The 19770-nt window shown below is 35.6% G+C and overlaps 1 protein-coding gene and 1 long non-coding RNA gene across 2 annotated transcripts; one reads left to right on the forward strand and one right to left on the reverse strand.

Annotated features, from left to right (window-relative positions):
- Positions 1-305: 305 nt before the first annotated feature.
- LOC125499517 (uncharacterized) lies at positions 306-3712 on the forward strand. The gene is made up of 2 exons (XR_007276391.2): positions 306-679; positions 2436-3712. It is a non-coding gene; the product is annotated as an uncharacterized LOC125499517 (long non-coding RNA).
- Positions 2593-9213, reverse strand: LOC104908775 (quinone-oxidoreductase homolog, chloroplastic). Its single transcript, XM_010697926.4, has 4 exons — positions 9043-9213; positions 4161-4302; positions 3534-3625; positions 2593-3360 (listed from the first exon to the last, which is right to left on the reverse strand). The coding sequence occupies exons 1-4, from the start codon at positions 9106-9108 to the stop codon at positions 2671-2673; spliced, it is 990 nt and encodes a 329-aa protein (XP_010696228.2). The 5' UTR covers positions 9109-9213; the 3' UTR covers positions 2593-2670.
- Between the last annotated feature and the right edge of the window lie 10557 nt (positions 9214-19770).

Below are 19770 nucleotides of genomic sequence, written 5' to 3' on the forward strand. Positions count from 1 at the left end.
ACTATAACCCTATTGTATAGAGTGATGATGAGAGTGATGGAGGTTATGAGTCTGACAGTGATAGCTACACTAGCCTAGCACTAGTTAAAAAAACCTTATATGTCATTAGTAATAGATGTTGTTTTACAAAACCGCATCCGAAAATCATCCTTGAAAATGGAGGAAAAGTTAGGAGTAAAATCTGATGCGGTCCTCTTGTGGACCGCACCAGATTTAAAAAACCGCTGCAATTTTTTTGAAATATGATGCGTTTCTTAGGACCGCATCAGATTTCTCCCTTAGAACGGCTCAAAGGAACGGCCCTACCCAACTAATTAACCCATTTCACTACCCCGTTTCACCCTAACCCATTTCAAACACTCTCCTCTCATTCTCTCTCCTCAACCCATTTCACCCTCCTCCTTCCTCCTCCTCCCTCATCGATACCAGCAAATTCGCCCCTAACACTTCCCTCTCCCTCTCTCTCAGCTGATACACTCAAACTCCCTTAACTTTCTCTCTCCTCTCTTCTGTGTTCAACCACCGCGACCATCGTTCTTCGCTTACCCAACAACCACGGTGAAATTTCGAGAAACGCCAAGAACTTCATACGTGTCACGCCGAAGCTGCGGTTGTTACTGTTTCTCTGTCTATCTCTTCCCTCTTCACTCGCGATCCACTCCTTGGAACGCATGTCAAGGTAATTTCATTAATATGGTTGTAATTCCATCTTGTACGTTTTTTTAGTTAATATGGCTCTACAGATTTAAATTTGGATTTTAATTTTGCTAAAGAGAATGCATTTTCTTTTGTTAGTTTCACGTTTCTATGAATTTTTGTCATTGAACGATGGTTATTTTATTTGATTTTATGGCTGCGTTCATATTATGTGCTAATTTTTTTCTTTTAGCTTATTTTGTTGTGTGAGATTATGATGTGTTGATAGTCGATCTGAAAATCGCGATTGGTACTTAGATCTTTCTCTCTTCTTCTTTTGCTTTTCTTTTTCGATATGGGGTTTTGATATATTGTTCAATTATTTGACTGTGTAATATCTTTTTTGACTGTGTTATGAATATGGGCAAACTAGCAGTCAATATCTTTTTTCTAATCACAATAAAGAAAGAATGATTAATCTAGTAGTTTTTTTTTTTTTTTTTTTTTTTTGAAGAAAAGAGATTTCATTAATATTTCGCCAAACGGCACTTACAAGTCATTTCTGAAAAACATTAAATTCTAATAGAAATACATATCACCCTATAAATGTAAACATCGCAGATTTGACTTAATTTTGCCTTAATAAAAATCTTCATCTGAAGCAATGCAATCTGTGAGTTCGCTCTGGTTCGGCATACGATCTGCAGATGCGGAAATTTTGGGATGAACGTACTCCAATAGTCTTCCATAATTTTACAGAAGTTGTGAAACCCTAATTCTTCATGTTGAATCTCAAACTTCAACCAATGAGAATAATTTCTCATACCTAAAAACAAAAGAACAATACTCACAACTCTCATAGGGGAGAAGGAGATTTCCAAAACAGAAACTAAAAACCCATAAAAGGGTTTGAGAAAATCTCATAAAGAGATACTAATTTATTGAACAAAACAAGAAAATGAACTAAAAACTGAAAATAAAAGGGAAAAAAGGGCTTACCATGGATGAAAACATCCATGGCAGCCCCCTAATTGATGAAGAAGGGGTAAGAGAGGCTAGGGTTTTAGAGAGAGAAAAGGAGAGGGTAGGCTAGGTGATTAATTTAGTAGTTTACAGGGTTGACATGATATTTTTAGTAATAACGAGATTGAATTGGCACGAGAAAGAGCTTTAATGATGGTTTGAACTTGGTCTTCTTATATGGAAATTTTGCTCCATTTTAGGTTGGCACTCTAAACTTTAATTTGCGTCTTTAATTATTGGAGCCTCACATTTTATAGGAAAATAGTTTGAATTATAATAGTAATGCAATGCTTTTGAGTCCTACTTGCTTGCTAGTCATAAATTCCTTGTCAATTTGTCATAATATATGCTTATGATGCGTATGGAGAATAAAATTAAGTGATTAGGTTTTATAGGTTTGGTTTTATGAACGTTTTTTTCCATTTCAGTGTATTTGCCTTTGTTAACTACTATGAAACAAACGACTATATGTAATATATGCCTTTGTCAACTATTATAGGTCGGATTAATTGTGTATTTGCTTGGTGATTGAAACCTCTTATTAGCACGGGAACAACAGTGGGGGGCAGTACAGGGGGTGGGGGAGGGAGGGGGCAATGCAGTGCGGGACTGGGAGTAGGGGCAGTGCAGGGGGTTGGGGGAGTGCACTAAAAATGAGAATCCCAACCATGCAATAAGATACTGTAGGGGGTGGGCAGAGCAGTGGGGGTGGGGTGAATAAATTTTCTTCACCAGGAATATAATAACTGATTATATATGTTCTTTTGGAATTTCAGCAATCTTTTCAACTACTTTTATACGAGCAATCAAGGCAGCTTTGAAGGTAAATAACTCTTTAGTTTGGATCGAAATTGTGCTTGTATATGCTAACAGTATACTTCATGCTTTGTTTAGATTGTGGGGGAGTGAATTTAATCATTTATATGGTTAGGATTGGTCATGAAAGCTAGAGGCACTCAATATATTTATAATCTTCAAGCAAGTTATATAGTGTCTTCATACATATTTTCTTCAAGGCTCTATTATAATCTTCCCAGTCGCATGTCCACTCATCATTTTACTCCAAGCATCTTCAGCTTTACTCAAAGGGTGTTTTGAGTCTACAACTGTTTTGAGCTTCCCTTCCTTCACCAAATTTACCACATATTCGAAGTTTTCTGTTTTTGGTATCAAAAACAGAGGCACCAACTGCTTCTTGGAGAATGTCAGCATCTTCATGGCAAATGTCATTATTGCACTTGGGCTGGGAGTTATGTCTATCACCTTACCTGCAGTACTCAAATTGGGTTCAAAGGTAGCCCAAGGGATGCCCATAGCACAATGAATCACATAGTCATATTTCTTTCCCGAGGGGCTTTTCAAGGCAGCCCCCTCTGGAGTCTTGTAGTCAAGAACCTCGTTGGCGCCCAAGCTATTGACAAATTCTAGGTTGCGGGCCCCACATGTTGCTGTTATATGCGCGTTTCCGAGCTTCGCCAGCTGGACAGCATAGTGTCCCACACCACCAGATGCAGCCGTGATCAATATGTTCTTCGTTTCACCACTTCCATCAAGCTTGATGCTTGCAGACTGGGTAAGAGCTTGGTGAGCAGTAAGGGCAGCAACAGGGAGAGCTGCACCTTCTGGTGCTGTTACTTCTGGTGGTCTAGCAACTGTAAGGTTTTCTTTTGCCACAACATATTCAGCCAGGGCACCTCCATTCTGTCAGTTAATCAACCATCAGTCACATTTTTTCTTTTTTCCCCCACAAGATGTGTGATGCGGGATTAGCATGAAAATGAGAGACACAAGTTAGAAATAAATTCTGACATGCTCGTCATAAAAGAGTTAGAAACGAATTCTGATAAGGTTTGCCAGGAAGCAAAGCAACTTACAGCATGACTAAGTATGGCCACGACCTTGTCACCGGTTTTGAACTTCTTTACAGAAGTTCCAGCCTGGACAACCTCACCTGCGACATCAGAACCTGAACCAACAAAAAGAGATGCCCAACTATCAATTCATGCATGCTACGGACAGTCTCAGCTAAAATAAGAATCGTTTATTTCTTGAATCAATTGTGCTATGCATTTTTCAAGCATTTATGCCATAATTTGAGAGGATCTTAAGGAAAATGGGTGCAGCGACGAGGCCCACGACCCTTCAGAAGTTTGGTCATATGATAATGACAATAAATAAACTATAAATCAAAACTTAGATTACACTCATACAGCGGTTTTATACACCATATTATACAGTTCAAATCTTGAGCTCTCCAACACAAATCACATTTGTTTAAAGACAGCACGAACCTCTACCAGCTAGAGATGAGCATTGCACCACAAACATCAAGGTTTGTAGTAGCAATGCCATGAATTGCCATCCACTTATCCCCAACCTCATGCTCAACAAGACAGTTATGACTTAAAGTTCAACTTAACATCATGCTGTCACAAAATTGACAGTCATGTGCAATGTTAAATTCATTATGTTAAGTCTCTAAAGAAGAATGTAAATGGAACCTGGTATAGTTGGGAATTTGCGGGGTAAGAAAGGCCGGAGTACGCCCGTTTGGATATTCCAATCAATCGGATTTAAAGTAGCTGCCTCGATTTTAATCAATACCTCATCAGCCTTTGGATCAGGAATAGCAACCTCAACATGCTACAACATAGACAACAAACCCTTAAGAAGACTTCAAGATAACAATTCTGTTTCAAGTTAGGGCCTGTTCTTTTCGGCATAAAACAGCTGAATTGAGTTGAGTAGAACTGAATTGAATTTAATTGAATTGAATTAAACTGAATTGAATTAAATTGAATGTAATAAATATATAAATAATATTAAACAATAATAATATGAATATTAAATAATAATTATAATGATAAGTAATGATAATGAATAATTAATAATGAATAATAATAGTAGTATTTTGGATATTTTTAAATGATAGTTATAAATAAATAATATTAATAATCATAAATTAATAATAATAATAATAATTAATGATAATAATGATAATTAATAATAATTATTTTATATTATTTGTATTAATATATTAATACTTGATGATGATTATATAATAACAATAATATCTAAGAAGTAAATTAATATTACTATTTTAATAATTAGATTTAATAATAAAATAATATTTAGTAATAAAAATATTAATACTTGACGCGATTTGATTGGTTTATTGGCTAAAAACGTGGGTTTATTTGTGTTTTTGACCTAAACCATGTTCCTCCTAGTAATAATAGTAATAATGAGTAAAGCTATAATAAATAAAATAATATATTGAAATAATAATAATAATAATAATAATAATAATAATAATAATAATAATAATAATAATAATAATAATAATAATAATACTTAACAATAATGATATAAAAATAAATAATAATAATAATAAGAGTATTTAGTAAAATAAATTAGACCAACATAATAATAATATTTAATAAAATAGTTATAAAAGAATGGAGCTGAGCTGAGCTGAATTGAGCTGAACTGAAAATAAGTTGGGGAGAACATGCCCTTAATCACATGCTTCATGTTAATGTTCTTTCATCTACTTCAAATTTTCATCAAGCATACAACCATCTTCGTCAAATTCTAGATATGATTTTTTGTTTTTACCACCTTTTAAGATCACAATTTTTAAAATAACCACCTTATAAGTTTATTTTTTTAAATAACCATCTTATATGACCTAAATCTCTATAAATACATATCAACTCACAAATTTCGTAAAAGAAATTGTTCTTAAAGAAGGATTTAAACCTTATATACTTTCTCGTGAATAAAGGTGGAGGTGATTGGAATCGTTCTTAAATCCTTTTTTAGGACGATTTCTTTGACGGAGTCTATCAATTGGTAAGTATTGAAAAGATTTAGTTCATATAAGGTGGCTATTTGAACAAATGAACATATAAGGTGGTTATTTTGAAAAACATGGTTTATAAGGTGGTTAAAATCAAATAATCCTTCTAAATATTATGAAAAACAACACTATAACTAATCTGTAAAATTTGTTTAATATCCCTAAAAACTCGAATGAAAATGATTCCTCCTATCCTTATATTCCTATTACTTATTAGTTAGTAGTTACTACCTCTGTTTCCTAAAGATCTTCCTTGTTACTGTTATTACAAATACCAATGAGAATTAATTTGTGTAGGGTGTGGGGTGGGTAAAGTAGGAGAGAGGAAAGGGTTAAGATAAAAAAAAAACAAATAAAAAGATGTTAAAGTAAGAGAGAGAAATGGAGTAAAATTGAATTAATAATGTAATGGTGGATCATATGATAGAGACATGAGAGGGTAAGAAGGGGGAAAAAATTCCAAATAAGGAATAAAGTAAAAAAGGAAAGATATTTTGGAAACGCACTGAAACGAAAAGAGGGAAGATCTTTAGAAAATGGAGGGAGTATATAAGAGGTGAATATAAAAAACAACATTTGTTATTTGATAAATATAACATTTAAAATATAATATGGAGTACAACATTTCTACATATTCTGACACTGCTTCAGAATTAGGCAGAGCTCCTTTTTTTTCTTTTCGTTTTTTTAAGGGAGCTCTTGTGAAGACATCTCTATTATATGTGGAAACTCTTGAGAACTTAGGGTGCGTTCTCTTCAACTTATTGATCCTGAATTTATCTGAACTGAACTTATTGAACCTGAACTGAACTTATTGGAACTTATTAAACCTGATTGGACCTGATTCAACCTATTAAACCTGATTGAACCTGATTGGAACTTATTAACCTGATTGAAACTTATTAGACCTTATTGGCCCTGATTGAAACTTATTAGACCTTATTGGCCCTGATTGAAACTTATTAGACCTTATTGACCTGATTGAAACTTATTAGACCCGATTCAATCTTATTTGATCTTATTAGACAAAAAATTGACCATTAACAACATAAATATTACCCCTGATGTAAATACTATCCCTCAAAATTTATTATGAAGTAATAATTATTAAAATTTATCATTTAAAAAAATAATAATTATTAATTATCTCTTATGATAATTAATTTAACAAAAATATTTTTACTATTTATATATTTGCCTATACATAACTGTCACCACTAATATATCTAATAGTCTTGTTTTGATTTTATAAAGCACTAGTAGAAAATCAAAAGTTGATTAACATTTATTGCTAACAAGTTAAAAATGGCACATATGAAAAATTCCCACTCCACTTTCATTTACGTGAAGTTAATTGTAATATGAATAATTAAATAATAGACAAATAATACAAGTATAATACTATACATTGTGGTACTTTAATAAAAAATTCTAGGAATAACATAATCAGCTAATGAAAATATGAATAATAAAATAGTAGACAATAATACAAATATTTAATAAAATAATAGACACTAATACAAGTATAATACTATATAATCATTATGGTACTTTAATTAAGATTCTAATAATAATAATCAGCTAAAAGTAATATGAAATTATGAATACTAAAATAATGGAAAATAATACAAATGTTTATTGAACATTGACTATTTGGACCTTATTGGACCTGATTAGACCTGATTGAAACTTATTGGGCCTTATTAGACCTGATTGGAACTTATTGCATCTGATTAGAACTTATTGCACCTGATTGGAACTTATTGGACCTTATTAGACCTGATTGGAATTTATTGCCCTGATTGAACCTTATTGCAACTTATCTGAACTTATTGGACCTGAAACTTAATTTTTTAAGTTGAGGAGAACGCACTCTTAGTTGTTAAAGTTACTATATATATATATATGAACCCTTAGTTTTCTTACTCCAAAAAGTTGCTTCAAAAGAACAAAAGTTCATTGTCCCACATTGGTAGTTTTTAAGACTTTTTCCCTTCTTTATATAGAGTTTTCTTCTTTTTTGTTGCAGGTTGAGTGGGAGGAAAGTAGTCACCACACGCGCGGGGCTGAGCATGTGTGTTTGGCGCGGTTGTGTGACATTTTAGTTCAGTTAATTATTTTTTGCGGAAATCAACATTCATATCTTTGCTGATTTCGTAACTAATACCCTTAATTCTTGCCGTTATTGATATTTCCATTTTCCCTTAATTTCTGCCTAATTGAGTGTGTTACCGTTTTTGCTCTTTCCCTTTCCTCTATAAACTGGAGCCTTCATCAGTTTTCAAGGGACACAGAAAAATTATTCTTCTCAACAAAATTCTGAACACGTTTTTTATATTCTCTCTAATCTAGGCATTGTTCAAAGTGTTCTCAAACTTTAATTATGTACTACACCGGAAAAGCAGTGGTCGTGTAATAACCCTGGAGGTTGGTTACCAAGAGTTTATGTGTACGTAACGGGGCAAGTTCAACTTTAGGGCAATGTTATTCACGCCACGACTATTCAGATAAGTTGTTCCGATTAATTTACCAGTTTTCGTTCCTATAGGCTACAACCCTAATGTACCCTTGACTAGAAAAGAAAACTATAACATCTAACCTTATAGTAGTTTAAAAATAAAAATTAAAAAGGAAACACTGATCTAACAAACTGCAAAGCAGTTATCACTCATTTTTCGACTTCGCGCCCATAGCATATTAACATGTATATAAAGACTAGTACTCTCAAATCCTAACCTTCATACTTTGAATACCATATTGCAATTGCAAAGACAACACTCCATTGAAATCCTAATCTGCTGTAATCTATTCTCGATTGAACCATACATCCTTTCAGTTTTATCAAATAGTCACCTATGATTATACTTGCTACTGGTTCTGTTTGGCATTACTAGCTGAAAATGAACTGAAACTGATAAGATAAAACTGAAATTGATAAGGTGCTAGAACTGATAAGGTAACTGATTAGTTTAACTGTTTGGCAAAATTAGTTGATTAAGTTGATAAACTATTTTAGCAAATTTAGTTGTTGTCAAAATTTTGAAAAGATTTTTCAAAATTTTAGTCACCTGATTTTAAAGGTAAAATTTTTAACTTATCATTGAAGTCATTTTAGCCACCTGAAAATTTTATTTTTAGGTTTTCCTCAAACACTACTAATCATTTTTACACTTAAAATATATTAACATCTTATCATTTAAGATAATTAAAATACTTCCCCAAACTGAGCCACTATATAATCTTTTGTAAAAATTATAAGAACCCATTTCTCCAAAAAAAAAAAAAAAAAAAAAAGTTTAAGATAAACAATAGTATGTTCGGTTTGGTACTTTGATACGCTATCTATCATTTTCATTGTCACACGTAGCAGAAATTACATACAAAAACTAATAAAAAAACCAATCGAGAATTGAAGAACAATCTACAAAGTAAAAATCAAATCTTGATGTAATTCTAAATTAGTTACTACCTTCAAGTTAACATAATAACAAATTAACAATAAGAAACCAAAAAAAAAAAACCTTTAAAGCATCAACTCCACCGCCATAGCCAGAATACTGAACCGCATGCATTAATTTGGCAGCCATTTATCCTTCAGATATTATTCTCTCACGCTCTCACCACAATTTCTCGTCAGATGAAGGATTGTGGATTTGTGGTACTTATTAATGCGCAAAATGAAACAAACAGCGGCGCTATCAGTATCACATTCACATTTAGAAATTCTGATGGCCTCTCTTCTTTTTTTTCAATGGGCTCCGGCCTCTGATTAAACTTGACAAAGAATACATAGTTTACAGGACTGCCACGTGCCACATTTGTACTCCAAGAAAAACTTCTCCCCATAGTTTTTTATTTTTATTTTTTAAAAGTAAGCTACTTGATTTGCATTAATCAAGGTACAAATAATTTTTTTTAGGCAAAAATAGTTTTTAACTTTCAGATGTAAAACTAATCATCTAATGTTGAATGTTGTAAAAATAAGTGTTAGCAAAATTTTAATGTATAAATAATTTACAAAAATGGTAGCTTATGACAAAACTAATAATCTTAGCTTTTGGAAAAAGCTACTCACAGTTAAAAGTTATCTCCAAAAACTAGTTCATCAAACAATACAATAATTTTTCAAAAGTTAAAAGCTACATCAAAAAAGTTGCTTCGAACGCACCCAAATATGTCCATGAATATAAACGGAGAAATTTCTTTAGGATAATGATTTTCCTAAATTTGCTAATCAAAAGGCACTAGTTTAGCAAGTTGATGGACTATAAGAGCATATACAACGGTTGAACTCTTGGGAGTTCATGAGGAGAGAGAGGAAAAAAGTAATAATAAAAAATAGGAGAGAGAGTACAAAGAGGAGAGAGAAAAAGATAAACTGGGCATTGGGATGGACCGTCCATCCCAAAAACTTGTCAGCCAAATCTATATAAAGGTGCACTAGTAGAATAAATGCTATTTGCTGCGGTGATATTGCTGCGGTTTTACCTATACACAGCAATATAACACGCAAAAAGAAAAAAAAACAGAAAATAACAATATTGCTGCGGTTCCCACCCAAAACCGCAGCAATATTGCTCAACGGATACATTTTGAAAAAAATGTGGGGCCCTGGCCAGATAATATTGCTGCGGTTTCCACGTAGGACCGCATCAATATATTAAAAAATATATAAAAAATATTATTTAAACCTATTGCTGCGGTTTCTATACAAAACCGCAGCAATAGGCTTTTAAAATTATAATAAAAAGGCCCATGGGTGCGTTTATTACTCTGATTTACCAGTTAGGGTTTCCTCCTCTCTCTCTCCTCTTTTCCTCTCATCATTTCACGCCTCCCCCCCCATCTTCTTTCTCTCCTCCCAATCAAGCCGGTTAACCGTTCGAAATCAACGGCTCAATCACGCCGGTCGACCATTCTTTGTCGTTCATTCGTCAACTCTCTCTCGTGGGTCGCTCGCCAGATTCACAAGGTCGCCAGATTAAATAAGATAAACTACTTTTCTCTCTCCTCCTCTTCATCCGCCATTTCCGACCGTCGCTCGTCGCTCGTGATCTACAAATCTCGGCCGTTACTCGTCGCTCGTGGTCTACAAATCTCCGCCGTCGCTCCTCCAGTAAACCGCAACTGGCGACACGCGAAGCCCACCAAACACACACACAAAACTGGCAACACGCGAAGCCCAGCGAATCCATTAACGACAGATCTGGGCGCTTGTTTTTGTTCTTTTTTTTTCTTAGATTTAATTGTTCGATTTTAGTTTTTTTTTTTTTAGATTTGATTTTCTGATTTTCTTCTTCTATTGTTATAATTTTTTAGATTTAGTTCTTCGATTTTAGATACTGTTAAAATTTTCATCATCTTTTTGTTGTAAGTGAGATACTATGAGTTTCAATTTTTTTTGATTTATTGTTAGTTTCATTTGTTGTGAATGAATGTGGTGTTATCCTTCTCTTAAAAGATCTGATGCTCATTTGTTATGTGAATTTGGTGGATAGTGCATGGGTTATTTGCCTGATTTTAGTTTTTCAAATTTGTTATGTGAATTTGGTGGATAGTGCATGGATAGTGCACACGAGATCACCATTATCTTTATCATCGTCGTTCGTTTTATAGATCTAGGGTTTTAGTTTTGTATTTTAGTTTTCAATTTTTTTTCTTTCTCTTTTAGATTCTGTTTATATGTTTATATATATTTTTGCAAGTTTTTATTTTTTTTACAAGTTTGTCAGATTTTTGTATTTTTTGTACACAATTTCATTTTTTAATTTGATGGATAATTTTTTTTCTGTATTTTGTATATATATGTAAAATTATTGATTATATTTTATATGAAAAATTATTGTGAAATTGTTGTCTGTTGTTAGTAGTAAGATGTTTGACTTTGTTTTGGCGCTGCTTCATGCTTGTTGTGTGTGAAAACCTGGGAGCCATTTTTTATTTCACTGCCCACATTCTGATGCGGTTATTGTGAAAACCGCATCAGATTCCCACTATTCTGATGCGGTTTTTAACCGCATCAGTTTTTTTTGGTGAGATGATGCGGACCAAAACCGCATCAGTAAGTCCGGTTTTGACCGCATCAGATGGGTTTTTTTCCACTAGTGTATCTAAGGTTAAACTACCATAATTAAGGGGGAAGTTGATCCTACCTTCTTAGAGAATTGGATTAGGGAGTTTGAAAAGATCTTTGGAGATGTGAACTGTCTTGAGGATATGAGAGTAGTTCAAGTTGTACTATACCTAAAAGATGAGGCTGATTTGTGATGGAGAGCAAATGGGGCTAGACTGAGTGTTGCTGAGGGTTTTAATTGGAATTCTTTTGTTACTGCCCGAAGGGGGAAGTTTTACCCAGCTTTTATCAGGAAACAGAAGGCTCAAGAGTTTATCAACCTTAGGATGAGGAGTATGACCATCTCTGAGTACTATAACAAGTTCATAGCATTGTCGAGGTTTGCACTCGAGGTAGTAGCTACTGAGGAGTCAAAGGCTCAAAGGTTTGAGCAAGGTCTACTGAGGAAATCCAGCCGGGATTAGGTGGTGAAACCTTTTCATCTCTAGACATTGTGTATGGAAGAGCTGCCCAGATCTATGGACTTCAGTCGAGGTGTGATAAAAGAATGTTGTAGTTGGTGAGAAAAAGGATTTCAGTGCTAGGGGAAATCAAGGGAATTTCAAGAAGAATAGGAATGGGAATGGGAATTTCCAAGGGACGATAAATGATCAGTGCTACAATAATAAGGGCCAGTTTGAGAGGATCTACCATTGTAAGAAGTCCAGTAATAACCACCCTAGTGGAGACTGTAAGGGAGACCTAGTAAACTGTAACTACTGCTAGAAGAAGCGCCATATGGAGTATGAGTACTTCACTAAGCAAAAGAAGGAGCAAAATGGTAGTGGAAGTGGTAGCGAGATGAGGTATGGGTTTAACTAGTTAGGGAATCAAGGTTCCAAGCATGTAGGGTCACTAAACCACCAAGGGAGTTACAGTAAGCCTGCTAGTGAAAATCACAACCAGAATAAGGCTCCAAGTAAAATGTTCGTGATGAGTCGTAATGAAGCTGAACGATCTGATGACGTATTTCCTATTACTTTTTCTATTAACTTCGTTATCGTTAAAACGTTGTTTGATTCAGAGGCGACTTATTCGTTTGTTTCGTCTTCTGTCATTAAGAGTTTGGGGTTGGTAGATTTCGAGGTGATTGATTTGCCTATTAGTATACGTACTGGAGAGATCTTGAGGTGTACCAAGTTGCTTAAGAATTTGCCTCTAAAGATGGGGATTGTGTATTTCCTTTTGATTTAATAGAATTCAATTTTCGGGACCTAGATGTTATTCTTGGGATGAATTAGTTAGCATTTTACAAGGCCAAAATAGATTGTGAAGCTCAGAAAGTAATGTTGAGAAGCCCTCTGGGGAAAATGACCTCATAAAGATGTTTTGGGAAGCCTAAGAACTTTGGGGTTACTTCTGCGATGCAAGTGAGGAAGTTAATGAAGAAGGGGTGTGAGCTATTTTTTTGTTGTAGTGTGCAAGATGTGAGTAAAGAGGTTGGGGTGAATATTGAGGATGTTCCAATTGTGAACGAGTTTATGGATGTTTTCCGAGAATTTCGGGTATGTCGCCTGCTAGATCTCTTGAGTTCACCTTAGACTTAGTTCCTGGAACTGCACCTATATCTAAGACACCTTATAGAATGGCACCTCCAGAGATGAGCGAGTTAAAGATACAATTGCAAGAGTTGCTAGATAAGGGTTATATTAGGCCTAGCACGTCACCTTGTGTAACACCTCAATTATTCTCCCTTTCTAAAAGTACCTTTTTAATATAAAACATAGAGAATTACCAAAGCATTATCGCACGTGTAATAAGGTATCGACTTATTCAGAATTTTGCAGCGGAAAACATATAACTAAACTTCATACTCTAATATAATAAATAAATATGTACTTAAAACCAACACATTATAAATGTTAACTTCAAACCAAACTTCAAACCAACACATTATAAAGTGATAGATAAAACAATCTGTTACACAAGCTCTCCATTCCCAGATCCCCATGATGTAACATCTGCAAACCTGTAGTTGTCAATGCTCTAAAGAATCTACTCACCAACATGGGTCATCACATGATCAATAAGGCAAAACCATGATCAACATACAAAAGCAAAGAACGTAATCAACAAAGTTGAGTACTACATAATAATAACGGTTATTTCACCAAATACCCCCGACAAATCACGAAATTCATAATATACCCTCAATGTTTCAAAAATTCACCATATACCCCTCACTTTTCAAAACTGTGCACCAGATGCCCTTTTTCTGACGGATGTTAAGTGGAAGTTAGCTTTATTTTCGATATTGCCACCATTAACTACTAACCCTAAGATCCTAAACATAACTCTAACCCTAATTATAACCCTAACCCTAAACCCTAAACCCTAAAACACCCATAACCCTAAGCCCATGACAGCCCAACCCACCCTTCCCCCTCCCATCCACCTCAGCCCCCACCCCTCCTCCTCCACTCCACTCCACCGCCACAGCCCCACCCCAACCATCCCTGTAGATTTCCTACTCCACCGCCGCTGCCCCTCCCCGTCGATTTCCTTCGCCTCCTTCCCGTCGATTTCCTCCTCCTCATCCCCGTCGATTTCCTGCTCCTCCTCCCCGTCGATTTCCTCAGCCGCCATCCTTCCCCTTCGATTTCTCGCGAAACGGTTCACGCACCTTTCCCCAGTCCCCTTCTATAGCTTCGATCCTCATTTTCCTCCTTTGAAGCTCTCAACAATGGCGGAAGGTCCCGAAAAACACCACCTCGTAGCCCAAAAATTTGAAGAACCCCCCCCCTGAAAAACACCACTCGCCCGTTTGGTCTGCGTTTTTTCGACATCGAAGGGGAGGGTGGTGGGGGGCTTTCGAATTTCTGGGCTACAAGGGAGGGGGAGGGGGAGAGGGAGGGGGAGGGGGAGGGGTGGTAGCTTTCGAATTTTTGGGCTACAGGGTTGCGGGGTTGGGGGAGGGAGGGGGAGGGGCTGCGACATAGGGGAGAGAAAGGGGGAGGGGAGGAGGAGGAAGTGCGGCTGGGGGTGGGGGTTGGGCCTGGGGGTGGAGGGGTGGTGGGTTGGGTGGGTTAGGGTTTGGGGTGAGGGTTTAGGTTTAAGATTAGGGTAACGATAAGGGTTAGATTAGGGTTAGGGTTAGATTAGAATTAGGGTTTAGGATTAATAATGGCAAAATCGTAAATAAAGCTAACGGAGACATAACGGACGTTAAAAAAAGGGTATTTGGTGCGCAAAAATGAAATGTCAGGGGTATATGGTGAATTGTTGAAACATTGAGGGTATATTGTGAATTTCTTGATTTGTCAGGGGTATTTGGTGAAAAAACCGTAATAATAAATAACCATTTCTAGCATGATACTAATAAATAATAAGTAGGGATAAATAATAATATAAAAATCTAACATTTTGCAGATAACTTTTACTGAACTAAACTTTAACCATCTTTTTTTTACTTTAATGGAATAGTTATTGGGCCGAGTTGTCTAACTAAAACATGCCTTCACCTAGGAAGACAAAATACGGGTGCGACTCCGTATTCCAGAATGACCTGCGATATCAAGGAACCTTTGAAAAATAGGAACGGTGATCAATCCGTCTCCCAGAAAAAGTCATGGACTACCACCATGTAATGTATTCCAACTCCTGATTGTCCAACTTCAGACGTGCACCAGTCTAAAGTTTATTACTATCTAAGTTACACTTTATGTGATTTACAATTTATTACTTATTATGACACACATGTAACACATACATATATAATCAAACATTCATAACTGAACTTCCTTTTTATCTTAGGATTAAATAAGTGATCACACAACTTACAATCCAAGATTAATTCTTTTTTATTCCAATCTTTCTTATTTGTTGAACCTAGAGGTGTCAAAAACTGGGCCGACCCACGGGTGAACCCGCATGCGACCCAGACCCAACCTGTTCCGAGCCGAGAGTGGTCGGTTGGAAAGCCGACCCATTCCGACCCAGTGTTCACCCGTGCCCAGTTTAACCCGTGGAATTAGTAACCCAACCTGAGTTGGGCCGACCCAGTTGTACCCGTACCCAGTTGCACCCGTGAATAACGACCCAGACCCAACCTGATTCCGACCCAAAATGACCCGCACCCAACTTCACCCGCCAATGACCCAGTTAAACCCACCCAGTTATCACCCAACCCAGTTATCACCCAACCCAGTTACCACCCAACCCAGTTGTGACCCAACCCAGCTATCACCGACCCAGTTGTGACCCAACCCAGCTATCACCGACCCAGTTGTGACCCAACCCAGCTATCACCGACCCAGTTGTGACCCAACCCAGCTATCACCGACCCAGTTGTGACCCAACCCAGCTATCACCGACCCAGTTGTGACCCAACCCAGCTATCACCGACCCAGTTGTGACCCAACCCAGCTATCACCGACCCAGTTGTGACCCAACCCAATTATTAATTGTTAAGTATGAAATGCATTAATGTGTGATTATTTAAGTAATGAAATAGACGGATTTATAGTATGCTTTGATTATTGTTAAAACTGTGTAATAACATCGATGATCAATCGTATGATCATTTGATGGTTTTGACTTTTGATTAATGTCGAAGACAATCAATCTTAATATCTTATGATCAATTTGATTTATGTCGCTAAGCTAACTAACAAACTGTTTAAGTTTAATAGTCTATTGACTCTAATATTATAAGTTTATAATCAATAATCCTTATGGTTGTTAATTGTTACATGTTAGTTGTTACTTGTTACTTGAATACTTATGCAATCATCAATAAGAATAACTAAATAAGTGAATAACTAATAAGAGTAATAGGCGATACTTAGGCAATAGGCCAACTTTATGATAATTTGATTTATGTCAACCTTAACAGCTTAACTGAACGAAATTCGATCAATGTTTCATCCTCTACTGATACAATGACATGATTATTATTTCATACTGATTATAGACCATGATCTACTTTCATAGCTTCAATATTTCATCTTCATCCTTTAGTGATATAGTGTATGATTATGTATAATCTTCTGAACGATCATATGACATATTCGATTAAGTGATTAACAATGATGATTATTACTTGTTGAGTTGTTCCATGATCGATGAAAAGTCGAACAATTTTATAATTACAAATTAATTAAGATGCTTTCATTAATGTTTTAACGTCAACCTAATTCTTTAATTCTAACTCTTTTTGTTGCTATATAGTAACTGATTCAGATTTCAGACAAAAGAGTAAGTAAGTCACTAACTAACAAAATGTTTAAGTTTAATAGTTTATTAACACTAACACTATAAGTCTATAACTCTATAATCAATAATCCTTAGAGCTGTCAGTTTGGTTAAAGAACTGCTGGTTGAACTGAACAAACTGAAATTTAAACTGAATTAAACTGAACTGGGAGTAACTGTAACTGAAATCAACTGAAAAATGCTAAACTGAAACTGAAATAAACTGTAAATGAAAAACCAAAACTGAACTGCAACTGAACTGAAACAAACTGTAACTGAAAATAACTGTGAAAAACTGAAAAGTTGATCAATCAACTGAACTGAACTGAATATTTAACTGAATTAACTGAACTGATTCAAACTGAACTGAAACTGAACTGAACTGAAACTGATTCAAACTGAACTTTTTTAAACTGATTTTTAATTGTACACGAACCGAATTCACATATTAGCCAAATTCATGATAGTACCTCCAATTCACATAGAAACACAGAAAATGAACTCACACTGTGTCAGCCTTTAATATACTTGAGCATCAAAATGAAGCGTCGCCCATGCTTTAATTTTCAACGCTCAAAATTGGGAGATAAATTATATTTTGACGCTAGGTTTGTCGCTCTATTAGCATCGCCCCAAGGCTAGGACGTCTAAATATCATATTGTGTCCCCACTCCCCCATACTAGGAAGCATGTGCCATGAAATCTATATTTGTTGCCCATCTTGAGGCGTCACATTCATACACTACATTCATACACAATTTTTTTTACCAAACAAGCGATAACCCTTCTGAAAAGGCGAAAACCATGTTTGAAGGCTTGTGTTTGGTAAAATTACCCGAAAAATTGACTTGTGGTTAATTAAAAGTTCAAGAAATATGGATTGAAAAGTTTAAAAACTAGCTATGCTGGGAGAAAATCACTATACTATTAGTCTATTACTTATTAAACAACTTGCAAACTCAGAAACACATTATTATGATCATATTGGATCTATATCTATGTGAAATTAACTTTCTATCATTTTCCTCGAGCCCCCATTCGAACGGCCAACAGAGAAAGACAACACCTCCTGTAGCTCCGGACTTTCCCCAGCGAGACCTTCACTGCCTCGCATAACACCTCCCCCATCCATCTTGCCACCATCATTCACCTACTCACTTCCATCTACAGACCCCTCCTCCTCCCTCGCTTGCTTTTGTACCACCTCGAGCTCCCTCTCGTACCTGTCCAGTCGGCCCGATGTGATCATAGTGGCCATTGGACTCGGACTCCGCATCGGTGACAACAAAGCCACCCCCTTCATCCCTCTTAGCACTTAGCAGCCCCCTTACTTCCATCACCATCCTTCATCAAAGATGAAACCTTTGAACCATTCGGCTCCACCGTTTTACACACAAACGGTTCACCAACATCTTCATTTCCTCCTCAAAAAAACTTTCATCATTTTGACTCCGACGTCCAATTTTTAGAAAAGCTTAATACTTGCTAAATACTACTTCACCTTTTCTTTCTTCCATTGTTGCAAGCAAAAGAATAATGGCTATACGGCTATACCATCGAAATTACTGTTAAATACACTATTACTGCGTTATCCCATTCATTTTTAGGAGAAAAAATCAAACAAAAATAACAAGACATGTAAATCTGAACAAAAAAATACTAACAAAAAATTGAAAAATATAAACATGAACTCTAAGAAAACTAGAGTTATCCTAATATTTAGATCTAACACTAAGCATTATATCAAGTATATAAACAATGAGATTTTCATATTTTTGGTATTTCTTCTTGAATCTTGCGATTTTGACTAGAGATCTTCAACTTTACTTGAGTTATGGCATAAAGAACCCATTTCACAACCCTTGCTCTACCTATGGTGGTTCCCTCCCCTGTCCCGTGTTTCTCTCTCCTCTGGTTCGTGGTTCGTTCTGGCTTGCTGCTGCATCGAGAATCATGTCACTGGCGTCGCGTTGCTCCTGTTCAGCCTCGTCGACTCGCCGTCACCACTCGCCGGAGGCCCGAACTCCCCTCCCCTGTTCTTGCTCTCGCGGCCGCTGTTATTGGGTTTTGGTTATAAAAGTGTTCGATGGTTGATTATGTAAACATATGAAGGTAGGAGATAGAGAAACTGAGAGGTTGAGAGTGAGAGATGAGAGAGAAAATAGATCTGAGATTCAATGTGTGGCGTGTAGAAGGAAGAGAAATGAGGAAAATGAAGAGGGGGTTGTGAGGAACGACTATGAGAGAAAAGAGGGAGGGTTTAGGGATAGGGAGGGATTCAATGGTTGGATTTTGATTTTTTAAAATCAATGGTCTTAATTCATAATCCATGACATTCTTTTTTGACCAATGAGAATTGAGAATATCCAATCACATGGATTGCTAACTTAATCAATGGTTGGATTTTTATCTTTCTAAAATCAATGGCCTAAACTACTAATAAACTAATATTGTATTTTGATATTATTTTGATTTGAGTATTGTAAATTTCTAAAACTAATATTATTATTAGTAACTTTAAAAATTAGTAGTGTTATTATAACTTAATAGAAATTATAAACTTTCAAAATTAAATTAATCTACGGTTATTTCTTCTATTAAGGACTAATTTATTAGGAACTATGTGAACATGTTACATGCGGTGATTAGGGATGAATTTAATGCTAACATGTAAGACGTAACACAATAACAGTTAACCTACTACTACTACTTGTGAAGGTCTTACATTAATACTTAAGTTATTGGTTATAAACTTATATTAATCTACGGTTATTTCTTCCATATATTAAGGTAGATTTCTTATAACCTTACTTATACAATTATTTACTATTACTCAGCTACAATTTGATTGTATTCAGTTAAGTGAACTTATATAAGTCATAACAAGCCTTAATCAGTACTAGACCTTAGCTTATAGTATACTACATATACGAATTTTCGCTTT

Source organism: Beta vulgaris, chromosome 7 (genome assembly GCF_026745355.1).
Source record: "Beta vulgaris subsp. vulgaris cultivar EL10 chromosome 7, EL10.2, whole genome shotgun sequence".
NCBI lineage: Eukaryota > Viridiplantae > Streptophyta > Magnoliopsida > Caryophyllales > Amaranthaceae > Beta > Beta vulgaris.

Coding starts and splice junctions, on each gene's coding strand:
- LOC104908775 (XM_010697926.4), bottom strand. CDS start 9,108: ATGGCTGCCAAATTAATGCATGCGGTTCAGTATTCTGGCTATGGCGGT. Junction 4,303..9,042: donor GTGGAGTTGATGCTTTAAAG/GTTTTTTTTTTT, acceptor TCTATGTTGTAG/CATGTTGAGGTTGCTATTCC. Junction 3,626..4,160: donor CAAATTCCCAACTATACCAG/GTTCCATTTACA, acceptor TTGTTGGTTCAG/GTTCTGATGTCGCAGGTGAG.